This window comes from Pseudonaja textilis, chromosome 7, assembly GCF_049901715.1.
Source record: "Pseudonaja textilis isolate UNSWEBS1 chromosome 7, rPseTex1.2, whole genome shotgun sequence".
Classification (NCBI taxonomy): Eukaryota; Metazoa; Chordata; class Lepidosauria; order Squamata; family Elapidae; genus Pseudonaja; species Pseudonaja textilis.
Genome location: NC_141996.1, coordinates 965,125 through 982,500, shown reverse-complemented (window position 1 = coordinate 982,500; position 17,376 = coordinate 965,125). Strand labels below are relative to the sequence as shown.

The window sequence follows — 17,376 nt, the reverse complement described above, 5'->3', positions numbered from 1 at the left end:
GGAAGAAGAAGACGACGGTGGGGTCCCTGGTGGTCTCTGAGCTTGGTGGCTTTCTAGCAGACGTTTCAGGACCCAACTAGGGAACATCATCAGTGCTGGAAGGGAGGAAGGAAAAAGAAGGAAGAAAGGAAAGAAGGGAAGGGAGGAAGGAAGCAGGATTATGGAGTCCCCGGTGCCCTCTGAGCCTGGGCGGTTTCCTTGCAGACGTCTCATGACCCAACTAGGGAACGTCATCCCTGCTGGAGGGGAGGGTGGGTTTGCTTCTGTTTATTGTACCCAATGGCCTGCGGGGGGGGCGGGGGGCGGGGCTCCTCTTCGGCCTGACCGGGCTTGACCTCCCCTCCGTCCCCCGAAGGGCCGGCTGACCGACGGGAAGGGGAAGACCATTGACTGCAAGGACGCCATCTTCATCATGACCTCCAACGTGGCCAGCGACGAGATCGCCCAGCACGCCCTGGAGCTGAGGGAGGACGCCCTGGAGCTGAGCCGGAAGAGGGTCGCTGAGAAGCTGGGTGGGTCCCTGGCCCTTCTCCCCCCCACCGGGCCCTCCCACCCCTCCCCCACCCTCTTCCTTCTCTCCCCTGGTCTCTGCACCGCTCGCCCTTCCATCACCAGGGCGGGGGAGAGCGGGCGGGGGGGTCCTCGGCTTATGGCCGGAGTCGAGCCCGAGATTTCTCTTACTGAGCAAGACCGTCGTTAAGCAAGGGGTGCCCCCCCGTTTTACGACTTCTCTCCCCACGGTTGTTGAGCAAATTGCTTCTGAAGAGCTGGCCTGGGTGGAGGGAGGGAGGGATGGAGGGAGGGAGGGATAGATGGAAGAAAGAAAGGGGGATGGATGGATGGAACGAGGGAGGGAGGGAGAGATGGATGGAGAGATGGAAGAAAGAAAGGGAGAAGGATGGATGGAAAGAGGGAGGGAGGGAGAGATGGATGGAGAGATGGAAGAAAGAAAGGAGGGAGATGGGTGGATGGACTGATGGATGGAAAGAGGGAGGGAGGGAGGGAGAGATGGAAGGAGGAGTGAAAGAAGGAAGGAAGGAGGGAAGTAAGTTGCATGGATGGATGGAGAGATGGAAGGAGGGAGGGAGGGATAGATGGAAGAAAGAAGGGATGGATGGATGGAACGAGGGAGGGAGGGAAAGATGGATGGAGAGATGGAAGAAAGAAAGGAGGAGATGGGTGGATGGATGGAAAGAAGAAGGGAGGGAGAGATGGATGGAGAGATGGGAGAAAGAAAGGAGGGTGACCTGCACAGATGGATGGAGAGAGGGAAGGAGGGAGGGAAAAATGGGTGGGAAGAGGTGGATGCCGGCCATCCCTTCCTCCACCCCCCCTCCAAGGCCCCCCTCCTTCCTAAGTGCTGTGTTTGGGGCCCTGTCGGCTCCGCTCTTGTCTTCCAGGCGACGTCCAGGTGACGGACAAGATCACCATCTCCAAGCAGTTCAAGGAGAACGTGATCCGCCCCATCCTGAAGGTACAGGGGGGGCTCTGGGCGGCCCTTCTGCTCCGGGGGGGGCAGAAACGGCAGCGGAGGGGGAGGGGGGGGGTTGTTTCCTTTTGCCCGCTGCTTCCGCGGCCAGCTGGACCCCAGAGGCCTCCGCCCAGGACAGACCGGGGTGGGGCCCCCCCTTTCCTCACTAGCCCCCAACCCCAGGCCGGTCTCTCCTTCGCTTTGGCTTTTGGCTTGCTTTTTTTTTGGCCAGGAAAGCTTTTCCCACCCACCCCAAGGCGTAGAATAAAGAAGTTTGGAAAGGACCCTGGAGGTCATCCAGTCCAACCCTCCGCTCCAGCAGGGGTGAGCCACAGTAGCCCCTTTGACGCCTTTGTTGGATTTCAACTCCCAGAGTTTCTGAGCCAGCCGCGCCCCAAGGACGGCCGTGCTGGCTGGCTCGGCGGTTCTGGGAATGAAAATCCCAACAGGGCATAAAGGGGACGTCATTGTCCACCCCTGTCTGTCCAGGTAGTCCTCGACTTATGACCGTATCGGTGGCTGAACATCTGTTGTAAGTCGAGGACTACCTATAGTATTCTGGGCCAAGGGGTTGTCCAATCACTTCTTCACAAGAGGCTCAGTTTCACTGGGGGGGCTCCGGTCTCTTTCATCCCTAGCGAGGCGGAGACTTGGTGGGTGTCGTGACAGAACAATTAACCAGGGGAACAACTTGCCACAAGAAAATAGTGGCCGCTCTGTCGCTGGAGGCTTTCAAAAAGAGACGGGACAACCCATTGTCCGAAATGGCGTAAGGTTTCCTCCTCCAGCAGGGGGCTTGACTAGTCCAGGGGTTGCCCACCTTTGGGACCTCAGGGACCCCCCAACTCATCCTTTTAAACCCCACGGACCGGAGACCCTGGGAAAATCCCCCCAAAAAGTCTGCAGGGAAATCCCCCACTCCTTTTTCCTACCGATTGATCGTTCTTGATTTGGGATCGCGGGATACCGTCTCCGGCTCCGTTCTCAGGGGGAGAGAGAGAGAGAGAGACTTTTGGCTTTATGCAAGGAAAACAGGAGGAGCTGCGGAAGTCTTTCTTCCTCTCCCTCAAACTCCGCCAGAAATGAGTCTTTGCCGGCGCAGCCTCTTGGGGCAGGAGGCCTTGCAGGGTCCCCCTCCCCTCACTACCTCGTGGTGTTTGCAATGCAAGTGACGCAAACCTTGTGTTCCTCCGGGCCATGTGAGTGGCGCAGCCTCGTGTTCCCACGCAGCCTGGATTAATTGCTTTGGGGGGGACATGTCTCTGCGGACCAGCACAACTTTCTCATGGACCACCGGCAGTCCCTGGCCCACCTGTTGGCAGCCACTGGACTAGATAACCTCTAGGGTTCCTTCCAACTCTGTTAATCCCTTCCCTGTTTTGATTTGTTGATTATATATATATATATATATATATATATATATATATATATATATACACACACACACACACACACACACACACACACACCCATCCTCCACTCGAGAGCCATAAGGGGGCTGTAGCAGATGGGTCTGTGCCAGCCAGCCCACCCCGCGCCCCCCTCCGTGCTCCGCCCTTCCGCAGGCTCACTTCCGGCGGGACGAGTTCCTGGGCAGGATCAACGAGATCGTCTACTTCCTCCCCTTCTGCCAGTCGGAGCTGATCCAGCTGGTCAACAAGGAGCTGAGTTTCTGGGCCAAGCGGGTGAGTCCTGCCAGTCCTTGCCCCCCCTCCCGCTCCCTCTTCAGGCAGTCCTCGACTTACAGCCGTTCACTTAGTGAACTCTTCGAAGCGACAGCAGCACGGAGAATTGAAGCGACCCCACCCCTCACGACCGCTGCGGCCTCTCCCCGCAGGTCAGGTGATCAAAATTCGGGCCCTCGGGCCCATGGGCTCCCACTTACGACGACCAGTGAAGTTAGACTCACGTAACAACAAACGGTGTTGCTAACTTAATAAACCGCAGTGGTTCCACTTAACAAAAGAAAAGCCGTGGAATAATAATGGGGGGAGGTGTCGAAACCCACTTAAGGGGTGTTTCACTTAGCAGCAGAAACGTTGGGCTCGTAAGTCGAGGACTCTCCTGTGTTCGGGGAGCAGAACCCGAGCCCCCTGTTGGAAGAGCCTCTGACTGACGTTCCTTCCTCCCCCTGCAGGCCAAAGCGAGGCATAACATCACTCTGGTCTGGGACAGGGAGGTGATGGACGTGCTGGCCGATGGCTACAACCTCCACTACGGAGCCCGGTCCATCAAACACGAGGTGGGCTCAGGCCGGCTTGGCTTCCTCTCCAAGACCCCCACCCACTTTTCCTCTTGCCTTGAAGGGATTGTCCCCTTTCCCCAAATGGCTTCTGCGCCTGTCTCTCTTATCTGTCTATCATCTGTTCATCCATCCATCCATCCACCCATCTATATCTATCTATCTCTATCTTATCTCTCTCTGGCAATCATCCATCAATCGATCCATTCATCCACCCATCCATCTCTATCTATTCATCAGTCATCTATCTATTTCTCTTTCTCTTTCTATCTATAATCTGTATCTATCATCTTTATCATCTATCTATCATATATATAGAGAGACAAACACAATACAGAAGCCTGATGGTGGCAGATGAGATTCTGACAAAATGTCGCCACAACTTTAAAAGCACAACTATATAAACTTAAGAAAACATCTATCTATCTATCTATCTATCTATCTATCTATTCATATCTATCTATCTATCTACTCATCTATCTATCTATCTAATCCATTCACCTGTCATCCCTCCCACCTTCCCTCCATATCTATCTATCTATCTATCTATCTATCTATCTATCTATCTATCTATCTATCTATTCATATCTATCTATTCATATCTATCTATCTACTCATCTATCTATCTAATCCATTCACCTGTCATCCCTCCCACCTTCCCTCCATATCTATCTATCTATCTATCTATTCATATCTATCTATCTATCTACTCATCTATCTATCTATCTAATCCATTCACCTGTCATCCCTCCCACCTTCCCTCCATATCTATCTATCTACCTATCTATCTATCTATCTATCTATCTATCTATCTATCTATCTATCTATTCATATCTATCTATTCATATCTATCTATCTACTCATCTATCTATCTAATCCATTCACCTGTCATCCCTCCCACCTTCCCTCCATATCTATCTATCTATCTATCTACATACATACACACACACACACACACACACTGGCTATATCTATATCATCTATCTATTTCTATTTCTATCATCTATCTATGTGCCACGTTTTGCTGTTGTTATAAATAACGTAAACAGCAGCTGTGCTTAATATTACTTCTTCCTCCTAATTTTCCCACAACAGCCCTGTAAGGTTGTTGGGCTGCAAGGGAGGGACTGGCCCCAAGTCACCCGACCAGCTTTCATGCCTAAGGCGCGACTAGAACTCCCCGGGTCCCCTGGTGACTGGCCCAAAGCCAATCCAGTCAGCTCTTGTGCCTGAAGGCGGCACTAGAACTCACCGTCCCTGGCGATGGGCCCAAGGCCACCCAGTATCTCTCCTGCCGAGACAGACCCAGGACTCAACGTCTGCCTGGTGTCCTAGTTTCCCCAGGTGCAGCGAGTCAGGAAGCCACAAAGCGAAAAACCCCAAGCCGCCTTTCAGATCCATTTGCAATGAAACAGGGGACAGTCTGCCCATTCCCTACCAGTCTGGGTCCCTCGGCATCCCAGTTATAAATTACACACACACACACACCCTGTAAATTCTGCATAGAAACCGCAGCCGAAAGTCGCTTTCGCTCCCCTCCAAAATCGGAGCTTTGGCACGAGGCCCCTTGGGGAAAAGGCAGCCCCTGCAGGCCTTCAGACCCCTGAAGTGGCACCCTGGTTCTCCCCTCTCGGCCAGGTCGAGCGCCGGGTGGTGAACCAGCTTGCGGCGGCCTACGAGCAGGACCTCCTGCCCCACGGCTGCACCCTGAGGATCACGGTGGACGACTCCGATAAGCAGCTGCTGAAGGCCAGGGGCCAGGAAGGCGATTCCCTCCCCGCCGAGGGCCAGCGGAAAGGCCCCACGCTCCGGCTGGAGATCCAGGAGGACAGCCGAAGCCGGAAGCTGGACATCCAGGCCCCGCTGATGCCCGACGAAGCCTCCTACCCTTCCTAGGCGCCGGCCCTTCCGTGCCCCGGGGGCAGCGCCCGGCAGAGCAGGAGTCGGTAATAAAACAGTTGTAAGACATGGCGATACGTCTGTGCGGGAGGCGGCTTTCCCTGGAAGGGGGGGGGCGAGAAGAAGGGCGGCTCTCCCCGCCCCGGAGGGTGTGCCTGGGAGTTGTAGTCCAGGCTTAGCCGGAGGGGAGTCCCGGGAAGAGGAGGAGCATCCGTCCCGGATGAGGGCTCCCATCCTGCTGGGCTTATCATGTCTCAGGGAGTAGCGAGGGGGGTTCCTCGTCCCATCATCCAGCAACCCAACCGAGTTGAGTGCCTAATCCCCGCCCCGTGGATGGGTGTGTGTGTGTGTGTGTGTGTGTGTGTGTGTGTGGTGGGGTTGGGGGAAATGGAGGTGCTTTCCAGCCCCCCCCCCCAGGGCCATAGAGGGAGGCGTAAGTTATTGTAATTGTGTTGGAATAAATGCAGCTTGTGCATCTCGGCTGTTTGTCGTCCTGGATCCTTGGAAAGCCACCTGGCCAGCCCTCAGGTGAAGGTTTTGTGGGGGGGGGGGGGCTTTTTGCTCCCCTGGACCTCTGCTTCCTTATCCTGTCCTAAGGTCCTTCTCTGGAAATGCAAGGGCGTCCTTGACTTAATGACCACAATCGAGCCCCAAATTTCAAACAGTTCCTAAGTGTGTTTTGCCCCTCCTTTTAATGGCCTTTCCTTGCCCCGATTTGTTAAGTGAATCGCCGCCGTTGTGTTCGGAGCCAAACCCTTTCCGACAAATCAATCAAACACCATCCAAAAGGAACAGAAACCTTGTAATGCTTTTTGCAAAATAATTAGTTGTGATAAGCACAAGCCTCACCAAACTGAGCAGTGAGACTTGCCAAAAGGTAACGGACAAGAAATAATGTGCAAAATAAGAATCTTCAAGTAGAAACTCAGGATACTGGAATGTCCACGAGGCTGAGTTTCAAAACGTCTTTGCCTTCTGCAAAGGACGTTCGTTTCACAGCTGGGTTTTATCCTCTTGAAGGAGAGGCCATTATCTTGCAGCCTTACTCCCGAGCAGTCCTGTTGCAGTTGCTCTTTCCTGCAAGCAACCCTGCATGCACACGCACTGGGCACAGACTCCTCGGGAACCTCCTCATCGCTGCTGCCAGCCCCCACAATCTCCGAAGGCCGCACTCCACTCCCTGACGGTCCTGGCCCCTCACCTGAGTCCTCGCTCAGCCATCCGCACCTGCTGCCGGATAACCACCCCAAGTTGCTTAAGTGAGTCACACGGTCATTACGTGAATCCGGTTTCCCCGAAGGTCGCAAAAGGGGATCTCGTGACTCCCCCCCAACCGTCGTAAATACGAGCCAGTTTCCAAGCGTCTGAATTTTGACCCCAGGGACGCTGCAGTGCTTGTGAGCGTGAAAAATGATTAGAAGTCACTATTCGGAGTGGGGGGGATGGTGTTGCAGTTTCAAACAGACACTAAATGAACTGTTGTAAGTCGAGGATCAATATCAAGGGAGGTACTAACACCACTCTATAAAGATTTAGTAAGGTCACACCTGGAGTCCTGCATCCAGTTTTGGTCACCACAATATAAAAAATACGTTGAGGCTCTATAAAAAGAGCAGAGAAGAGCAACCAGGATGATGAGGGGACTGGAGACTCAAACATACGACGGATGGTTGCAGGAACTGGGCCTGGCTAGTCTAGGGAAGAGAAGGACCAGGGGAGACAGGATAGCAATGCTCCAATATTTGAGGGGCTGCCCCAGAGAGGAGGAGGAAGGGGGGGTCAAGCTATTCTCCAAAGCCCCCGAAGGCCAGACAGGGAATAATAATGGATGGAAACTGACCAAGGAGAGATTCAACCTGGAAATAAGGAGAAATTTTCTGACAGGGAGGACAGAATAGAAGTTGCCTTCAGAAATTGTGGGATGTTTCATCCCACATCCCAAGAAGAAATTGGGCTGGCAACTGTCAGAAATGGTGGAGGGTCTCCTGCTTGGGTGGGTGGGGGTTGGACTAGATGACCTACAAGGTCCCTTCCACCTCTGACTGCTGGTCCTTCTTTTCTCTAGGCTGGCCATCCCCAGTTCCTGCACCCCTCCTTCCTACGTTGGAGCCTCCAGCCCCCCCATCTTCTCTTGCTCCCCCCGCAGGGTCTCCACCCTATTTTTCTCTTGGCAGCATCCTTCCCCACCCCCACCCCGGTCTCCCACGGCCTTTCCCACAGCCCACTGGGGTGGCCGACCTGCTGGCTGCCCTTCGCCGGAGCCCCCAGGCGCGTGTGCCCAGTAAGGGCATTTCTTCTTGGGGTGGGGGGGGCAGCACCGAGGCACCCTCTGCAGCCCCCTCCCCACCCCCCCACCCAGACCCCCACGCGTGCGTTTGATCGATGGCTCCCCACCAGCCGAGCTGCCTCGGACGGGCCTGGTGTGGCGTCTGCCCATTGATTGAGCTTGCCTGGAGGTTCGGCTCCTAATCGGATTAGGGAGGCTGGATGGAGGAGGAGGAGGAGGAGGAGGAGGAGGAGGCCTGGGCGATGAGGGGCATTCATCATCCTCCCTGCTCTGCCCCGTTCGGTTCCTCACTGCGGTCCCTTACGAGGCCGAGAGGGGCTGGAGGAGCCCCCCCCCCCAGGTGCGTCAGCCTGACCCAAGGGCTGGGGGCAGGTGGGGGGGAAGCGGGGCTCTTCTCCTCTCCCTGTTCACAGAACCACACGGTTGGACCTTGGAGGTCAGTGAATCAATCCATCAGAATCAGAGCTGGGAGGGCCCTCGGAGGTCTTCTAGTCCAGCCCTCTGCTCAAACAGGGTGACCGCACTATACGCTATAGTCTTTACCATTCCGGACAAGTGGCTGTCCAGTCCCTTCTTAAAGGCCTCCAGGGATGGAGAAGGGAAGGAAGGATAGAAGTAGAGAGGGGGGGAGGGAGGGAGGAAGGAAGGAAGGAAGGAAGGAAGGAAGGAAGGAAGGAAGGAGTGATGGAAGGCATGAAATAGGGGAGGGAGGAAGGAAAGAAAGAAAGAAAGAAAGAAAGAAGGAGAAGAGATGGAAGGAATGAAATAGAGGGGGAAGGAAAGAAAGAAGGAGAAGAGATGGAAGGAAGGAATGAAATAGAGGGGGAAGGAAGGAAGGAGAAGAGATGGAAGGAATGAAATAGAGGGGGAAGGAAAGAAAGAAAAGGAGAAGAGATGGAAGGAAGGAATGAAATAGAGGAGGGAGGGAGGAAAGAAAGAAAGAAGGAGAAGAGATGGAAGGAATGAAATAGAGGGGGAAGGAAAGAAAGAAGGAGAAGAGATGGAAGGAAGGAAGTAGAGGAGGGAGGAAGGAAGGAGACAAGAAGGAAGGAAGTAGAGGAGGGAGGGAGGGAGGAGAAAAGGAGAAGGAAGGAAGAAGAGGAACAGATAAAGGAAGGAAGGATAAGAGCATAACAGTAACAAACTTGGAAGGGACCTTGGAGGTCTTCTAGTCCAACCCCCTCCTCGAATGGGAGACCTTACTCCATTCCGGACAAATGGTGGTACAGCCTCTACTTGAAAACCTCCCCTGGTAGAAGACCCAGAACTTGGGAGGGGAAGCTGCACCACCCATGATCTGTTTATCATATTATCTGTTATGGTTCCAGTCATTATCCCTGACAAGGATTCTCATGGTTGGAAATTCCTCCTGAATTCCAGGTTGCTTCTCCCCTCGTTTGGTTTCCCTCCGTTGCTTCTTCTCCTGCCTCTTTTGGGGGCTTTGGAGAAGAGCTTGACTAGATGTTCTAGTCCAACTCCCTGCTCAAGATGGAGACGCTTTACAGGTAGTCCTCAACTTATGGCCACAGTTCAGCCCAAAATTTACGGTGCTAAGCGAGATGCTTTGGTGAATTTTGGGTTTGACCCAAACCTGGTTCCAAGGAAACAAACACGTGACAGAAGTAACAGCAAAACCTTTTAATGATTCATTACGAATTCCGTTCCTTCCCGGTTAAAAGGCTGTTTCGAACTAACTGTCTCTGATAAGGAGGAGCCTGGCCAAGGTGGTGCAAGGCTGCCAAGAACACTGGATAAAGTGGCCAAGAAATATTCCAAACACAAAGCGTCTCCAAACACAAACTAAGAGAGTCTGAACGTCCACAATGCTTGAGTGCAAAAACTACCTTGCTTCCTGCAAAGAACACCGGTCTCTCAGGCTGGCTTTTATCCCTTAAGGGATAAGGGCCATTACCTTGCAGCCTTACTCCCGAGTCGCCCGAACTGCTGCAGCTGCTCTTTCCTTCAAGTAGCACACACTGGGCACAGGCTCCTCGGGGGCCTCTTCCTCACTGTTGCCAGCCTCCACAATCTCCGAAGGCCGCACTCCACCCCCTGGTGGTCCTGGCCCCCATCTCTGCATCCCACGCAGGCCCCTCATCCGAGGCCTCGCTCTCTGAGGCCTCAGCCGTCCACACCCGCTGCCGGTGAACCACAACAATTTTGTCCCATTTGTACGACCTTTCTGGCCACCGTTGTGAAGCGAATCCCTGCAGTTGTTCAGCTAGTGACACGGTTGTTAAGCGGGCCTGGCTTCCCCAATCACCTGGCTGGTCATACGATCGCAAAAGGGGATCCAGGACGTTGCAACCGCCATAAATACGAGTCAGCTGCCAAGCATCTGGATTTGGGTCATGCAACCATGTGGGGGGCGGGAGTGGAGTGCTGCAACGGTCGTAAGTGTGGAAAAACGGTCATAACCAATCACTTTCAGTGTCATTTTGCTTTTTAGCGACACGCCTGATGTTAGGCACTCCAGTTTTAAGTCCTCCACTTAAAACGACCACAGTTGAGCCCGGCATTTCTGTTGCTAAGCAAGGCATTTTGTTCAGTGAGCTTTGCCCCATTTTACAACCTTTCTGGCCACCCACCGTTGTTAAGTGAATCAGTGCAATTAAGTGTGTCACACACGGTCATTAAGTGAATCCGGCTTCCCCCTCTGACTCTGCTTGTCAAGATGGTCGCAAAGGGAATCCTGTGACCTCCGGCACACCGTGACGGTCATAAGTACGAGTCAGTTGCTAAGCGCCACCATTTGGCTCTCGTGACCGTGGGGTGGGGGGGCTGCTCCAAGGGTCGCAAGTGTGAAAAACTTAGGATCCGTCCCTTATTTTTTCAGTGCTGTTGTTGTAAGTTGGAACGGTCACTAAATGAACTGTCGTAATTCGAGGACTACCTGTACGTGGTCATCGGTCACCTTAACTGTCCAAGAGGTGCACAAGAGCCGCCGCCTCCAGCACCAACGTTCAAACAAGTCTGTTGCCTTTTAAAAGCCAGATAACATAACCAGAGTTGGGAGGGACCTTGTAGGTCATCTAGTCCAACCCCCCACCCAAACAGGAGACCCTCCACCCTTTCTGACAGGGGGCAGTCCAGTCTCTTCTTGGAAGCCTCCAGGGATGATGAAGCTCCCACAACCTCTGAAGGCAACTTCTTCTGTTGTTTTTAATGCTTTATTGACTTTTCCATTCATACATAACGCCAATAGTTATGGACATTATATAGACATTAATGTGCCCTATCAAAACTTAGAATACTTTCCTACCCTCCTATCTGTCATATACATTATTTACATTTCCTATTCTTGTATCATCAATCCAAATAAACCCTGTTTCCGTAACTTCTGTTCCTCAGGTTGATTGTTCTCACCGTCGGAAAATTCCTCCTTATTTCTTGGTTGAGTCAGTCCGTCAGAATAGAGCTGGAAGGGACCTTGTAGGTCATCTAGTCCAACCCACCACCACCACCACCCAAGCAGGAGACCCTCCACCCTTTCTGACAGAGGGCAGTCCAGTCTCTTCTTGAAAGCCTCCAGGGATGGAGCAGCCGCAACTTCTGAAGGCCGCTCCTGTTCCACTGAATATAGAATAACAGAGTTGGAAGGGACCCTGGAGGTCATCTAGTCCACCACCCCCCCAAGCGGGAGACCCTCCACCCTTTCTGACAGAGGGCAGTCCAGTCTCTTCTTGAAAGCCTCCAGGGATGATGGAGCAGCCGCAACTTCTGAAGGCCCCTCCTGTTCCATTGGTGCTGCCCCCGTCTCCTCGGGAGCAGGCAGGGCCTTCCCCTTGCCAGGGAGGGGTGGGCACGTGCGCAGGAGAAACCCCCCACCCCAGCCAGTCTGGCATCCAGGCTGTCCTTGGGCAAATTGTATTTCCATTAGAGGGAAACATCCAAGACCTGGCAAGCGTCAAGAGGCAGCATAAACATCTCTGCGGAGGAGGAGGAGGAGGAGGAGGCAGCGGGGGGGGGGGGCAAACCGGGCCCTGGGCGGAAAGTCATTCTCCTGGATAGATCAATCCCCACCTCCAACTTGCAAAATAACCCTGAGCTCAAATCAAGCCCGCGTGGCTTAGGGAGAGGCCATCCTGGCTTAATTCTTTTAGAAAGAGAAGGACCAGGGGGAGACAGGAGAGCATCTTCCAGTATTTGAGGGAGGGGCTTCCCCAGAGAGGAGGAGGAAGGGGGTCTAGCTGTTTTCCAAGGCCAGACAAGGAACAATGGATGGAGACTGACCAAGGAGAGATTCAACCTGGAAATAAGGATAAATTTTTTGACAGGAGAACAACCAACCCATGGAACAGAAGTTGCCCTCGGAAGTTGTGGGAGCTTCATCATCCCTGGAGGCTTTCAAGAAGAGACTGGACTGCCCTCTGTCAGAAATGGTGTAGGCTCTCCTGCTTGGGTGGTGGGGTTGGACTAGATGACCTACAAAGGTCCCTTCCAACTCTGTTATTCTTATTCTAAATATAAAGAACAGTTACAGGAACTGGGCCTGGCTGGTCTAGGGAAGAGAAGGACCAGGGGAGACAGGAGAGCATCTTCCAATATTTGAGGGGCTGCCACAGAGAGGAGAAAGGGGGTCAAGCTATTCTCCAAGGCACCCGAAGGCCAGACAAGGAATAATGGATGGAAACTGACCCAGGAGAGATTCAACCTGGAAATAAGGAGGAATTTTCTGACAGGGAGAACCATCAACCCATGGAACAGAAGTTGCCCTCGGAAGTTGTGGGACCGTCATCCCACATCCCCAAGAAGAGACTGAACAGAAATGGTGTAAATTTGCCAAACTTGGCCCCTTTTAAGACTTGTGGACTTCAACTCCCAGAATTCTCCAGCCAGCAGAGCAGGGAGGCAGAGGTTGTCGGGGGTCCCCCCCCCCTCTTTAAGGAGGTCCACCTGGTGGGACTAAGAAGAAAAGGCCTCCTCCGTGGTGGCTTCCACCCTGTGGCACATCATACCTGTGGAGATAAGATCGGCCCCCACCTTGACCCCCCCTGAAAGAACCCAAAGACCTGGTTGTGCAGCAGTCTGGTGACCCCAAGGGAAGCCCCGCAAGTGACTTATCCCAACTTTATTCGCCACTTTGAACGCACACTAATCGCCGTGCATTAAAATGAAAGTTCGTTGTATGCAGCTCTCAGGGTCACCACCTCCAGTGCACACTACAGAAAGATGACAGCTATAAAATAAATAAATACAGCATTATGCATATAGCCAGATATACGGCACGGAGAAACAACACAGTCTAGTTCAGATGTATACACGTAGATGGTGAGAGAAACGAATCCAACTTTGCCAGATGCAGGGGTCGCCAACCTTTTGGACCTCAGGGACCACCAAATTCATCCTTTTAATTCCCGTGGACCAGAGACCCTGGGAAAATCCCCCCCAAAAGTCTGCAGGGAAATCCCCCACCCCGTTTTTCCTACCGATCGATCGTTCTTTATTTGGGATCGCAGGATACCGTCTCCGGCTCCGTTCTCAGGGGGAGAGAGAGAGAGAAGAGACTTTTGGCTTCATGCAAGGAAAGCAGCAGAAGCCACAGAAGTCTTTCTTTCTCTCCCCCCAAACTCTGCCAGAAATGAGTCTTTGCAGCCTCTTGGAGCAGGAGGCCTTGCAGGGTCCCCAAGACTCATTTCTGGCGGAGTTTGGGGGAGAGAAAGAAAGACTTTGGCTGCTTTCCTTGCGTGCAGCCGAAAGCAGAAGAAGAAAGAAGCGGAAAGAAGCAGCCCGGTGCCCAGGCCAGGCGCATGGGGCGCATGGGACAAGTTCCCCCCCTCCACCCTTTCCCCCCTCCCCTCACTACTTTGTGTTATGCACCATGCAAGCGACGCAATGGGCCATGTGGGTGGCACAGCCTTGTGTTCCCACGAAGCCTGGATTAATTGCTTTGGGGGTGGGGGGGACATTTTTTCTGCAGACCACCAAAAAATTTTCTCATGGACCACCAGTGGTCCCCGGCCCACTGTTGGCGGCCACTGGCCGAGGGAATGAATCCATTACAGAATCTGGTGGTCCTGCTGGAAATACTTTGAAACCCCCTCCCAGAAGGGAGCAACAGAAACCGACCATGAAGTGTGTGTGTGTGTGTGTGTGTGTGTGTCTCTAACAATGCTTCGAGCTCTAAGCACATGGGGATTATAAGCAGCATCCTGAATGACGGGAAGTGAGCTTCCTATAATCTTCTCCGCTGTCCTCACCACTCTCTGTAGGGACTTTCTATCTGAGGCATTGCGCCCACCGAACCAGACAGGGATGCCGTTTGCTAAAACGCCGTCCATCGTGCCTCTGTCGAAAGCGGCCAGGACAGGAGGAGAAAGAGGTGCTCTCCTCACCAACGCAGGAAATGCAGGTGCTGGTTTGCGCACTTCACTAAGGCCAACGTGTGGAGAGACCAGATTGTAAGTGATCTGCACCCCCAGATACTTAATCCTGTTGACGGCTGCATCCTGGATTGATCCTCACCTGGAACTCGAGTTAATCGTTGTCCCCAGGGGAAGGGGGAGGTTTATTGGGGTTCGTAGTGGGGTTTTATCCTTGCTGAGTTGGGGTGTGTGTGTATAAGTCGTCTTAATAAACTGAACAAGAAGAGATTCAACCTGGAAGTAAGGAATTTCCTGACAGAACCTTCAACTGATGAAGGTTGAAGGAAGTTGTGGGAGCTTCATCATCTCTGGAGGCTTCCAAGAAGAGAGTGGGCTGCCCTCGATCAGAAATGGTGTAGGGTGTCCTGCTTGGGGAGGGGGGGGGTTGGACTAGATGACCTTCCAGGGCTGAAGCCCCCACAACTTCCGAAGGCAACTTCTTGCAGAACTAAGGAGAAGTTTCCTTGGCCGTTAGAAGAATCAATCGGTGGAACAACTTGCCTCCAGAAGTCGTTGGATGCTCCAACACTGGAAGTTGGTGGTCTGAAGTGGCGTAGGGTTTCCTGCCTAGGCAGGGGGTTAGGCTAGAAGACCTTCAGGGTCCCTTCCAACTCTGATTATTTGTTTACCTTGTTTACCTAAAAACACCACCTTCCACCAGCAGGAAGGCTAGGCGGCCACAGAGACCGCCGACCCACCTGTTTGACGGCTTTCCCCTGGCGGTGTCTACGTGGCTTCGGCAAACGGGCAGGCCGCAGCGGCCGGCTCCTTTCAGAACGTCGGGCGAGGGTGACGGGCTGCCTTTTGACAGATCAAATAAATGTGCCAGCGCGCAGCCGAAGCAAGAAACAATAAAAACCAGGCCGAGGCTGGTGCAGGAGGAGGAGGAGGAAACGGCAGCCTGTGACGCCGAAATTCAATTACAGGGCAGCCTTCAGCCCCATGTCGGATGGTAATTCAATTAGGGCCAAGCAGGTTCCCAAAAGCAGAACGGGCGGCTGAGCAGAGGGGATGGCAGCCCCACGGCAGGCCCGCTTCAGCTGCTGGCTGAACAAACAACGGCTACCATGGGGGGGGGAGAGAGAGGGGAGGCCCCGCTGGATCCATGGGGCTCCCGCGTCTTCTCTCCCAAGAGGCGAGGCCGAAGGCCACCGGAGAATGGCCAAGGGAGACTTGACTGGAGCTCCCCTTCTTGCCCTACAGTGGCAGAACCCGGTCCTGCCATGGCTCCTGGGAGGGGCTGAAGAGCCCGCCCTCCACTTTCCAAACCCTTTAAAGGCGGTGTGGCCCCCGTCATCGCCTCCTAGACTTTTGGGGGAGCACCAAAAGGCTTTGATACGGCGGCTTTTCGGCTCTTCGTTGGGTCTTGTCTGTCCCGAACATCTGGTGGAAGAAGCTGGTTGACGTTCTTCACGCTTCAGCCTTTCTAGGCCTTGGGTCTTCCAAGCTCGGCTCACTTTAAGACTGGTGGGTTTCAACTCCCAGAAGGCCCTAGGCAGCATGGACACCGGGGCTGGCTGAGAAGTTCTGGGAGTTGAAGTCCACCAGTCTTAAAGTGGCCAGATTAGGAGACGCCTAGGGCAGAGGGGTCCCCAAACTGGGCCACTTTAAGATGGGTGGACATCGTTTTTCAAAGATAGTAACCAGGGGACTGAAGCTTCTGCCGTGCAAAATTCTAAACTGGAGAGCCTGATGGATGACTCTGGGCTACGGAGGTGTCCCATTGGAGGATACGGATTAGGATACACCCAGGGGGGGTGCAGGGTGGGAAAACCAGGGTCAAGGGGGACAATGAATGATGTGTCTCAGAGTCGGTTAAACCCAGGCAGTGCTGGCATGTTAACTCCCAATAAATCCTTTTGAAGTTTTAGAAGTTTGGCTCGAGACTCATGATTTAATTGGGGGGCAACTCCTGGAATCCTGACATTAGTACTCCCCCGCCCATCTGCTGGGTGACACTTCTGGCCCAGAGTGATGGGTCTCCATCCTGACCCAGCACAGGGGAAAAATCTCATCTTCTTTCTGCTAAGGCATCTCTAAGGCCCTTTAGTTCAGGGGTCTCCATCCTTGCCTACTTGAAAGCCTGCTGGACTTCAACTCCCAGAATTCCCCAGCCAGAAAAGCTACTTGAAGCCTGCTGGACTTGAAGCCTGCTGGACTTCAATTCCCAGAATTCCCCAGCCAGCAAAGCTTGAAGTCCAGCAGGCTTCAAGTGGCCAAGGTTGGAGACCCCTCCTTTAGTTCTTACGTTCTATCCTATTTATTGCAATGTCTTGGATCAGAGGTCTCATTCTCGCGGCCCGCGGGCCAATTGCGGCCCGCAGGACGATATCCTGTGGCCCCCACCGTGAAAGTACAATATTAGTGTATAATATAAATATAAAGTATAATATTATGCGGCCCAGCCTCCCCCAGCCTCTGCCTCCAGCGGCCCCCCAGGTAAATGGTGTTTGAGACCCCTGTCTTGGATGGTTGTGAGGCCGTTGGGGTCCTTGGTTGGTAGAGGAGTTTAAATTATGATTAATTTTCTTGTAACTGCCTTGAATTGCTCCTCAAAGCCCCCGGGGATTTCTATGGCTGGCGGTGGGTCCCCCCCCCCCCCCAAGTCTGAAGGCTTGACTGCGACACCCGTCTGGCTGTCCGTGGGCTCCGAAGAGGCCGAGGCTGTTTCCCTTGCCAAACTCTGCCCAGAAGAGAATACCAAGTGGGAAGGGACCTTGGAGGTCTTCTAGTCCAGCCCCCTCTACCGCTTCAGACAAAGGGAGATCCAGTCTCTATTTGAACCCCCTCCAGGGATGGAGCACCACCCAGAGCTCCTCGATTCAGTTTCCATCCGTTGTTTCTCGTCCTGCCTTCTGGGGCTTTGGAGAATAGTGTGTCTTTGCTGGATGGTGGCGGGTGGAAAGTCGAGGGGTGCCCCATAAAAACCGGGACTGTCTCAATGGGCCCCCCCATCCCTCCCCCCTTGTGTGATGAGGACCCCTCTGCTTTCAGGCTCCAGCCCAAAATGTGGTGAGGGGCCTCGGCCCGTCCAAATTCCCCCCACCTCCATCGGGTATGGAGCAGCCCAGGGCAGCCACCACAGGACGCACCACGAAACCCTCCAGGCTTC

General features: G+C 53.6%; 2 protein-coding genes across 6 annotated transcripts in view; both read left to right on the top strand.

Annotated features, from left to right (window-relative positions):
• CLPB (ClpB family mitochondrial disaggregase) overlaps positions 1 to 6,092 on the top strand; it is an 83,672-nt gene extending 77,580 nt beyond the window's left edge. For all 5 annotated transcript variants that reach the window (XM_026722485.2, XM_087936884.1, XM_087936883.1 and 2 more), the window contains 5 exons: positions 356 to 512; positions 1,401 to 1,474; positions 3,037 to 3,156; positions 3,609 to 3,713; positions 5,352 to 6,092. In XM_026722485.2, coding sequence (XP_026578270.2) covers positions 356 to 512; positions 1,401 to 1,474; positions 3,037 to 3,156; positions 3,609 to 3,713; positions 5,352 to 5,609 — 714 coding nt within the window. In that variant the 3' untranslated portion in view covers positions 5,610 to 6,092. The remainder of the gene's footprint in view (positions 1 to 355; positions 513 to 1,400; positions 1,475 to 3,036; positions 3,157 to 3,608; positions 3,714 to 5,351) is intronic.
• ANAPC15 (anaphase promoting complex subunit 15) overlaps positions 1 to 17,376 on the top strand; it is a 416,731-nt gene that overhangs the window by 277,047 nt on the left and 122,308 nt on the right. The gene's annotated exons all lie outside the window — the stretch shown is intronic.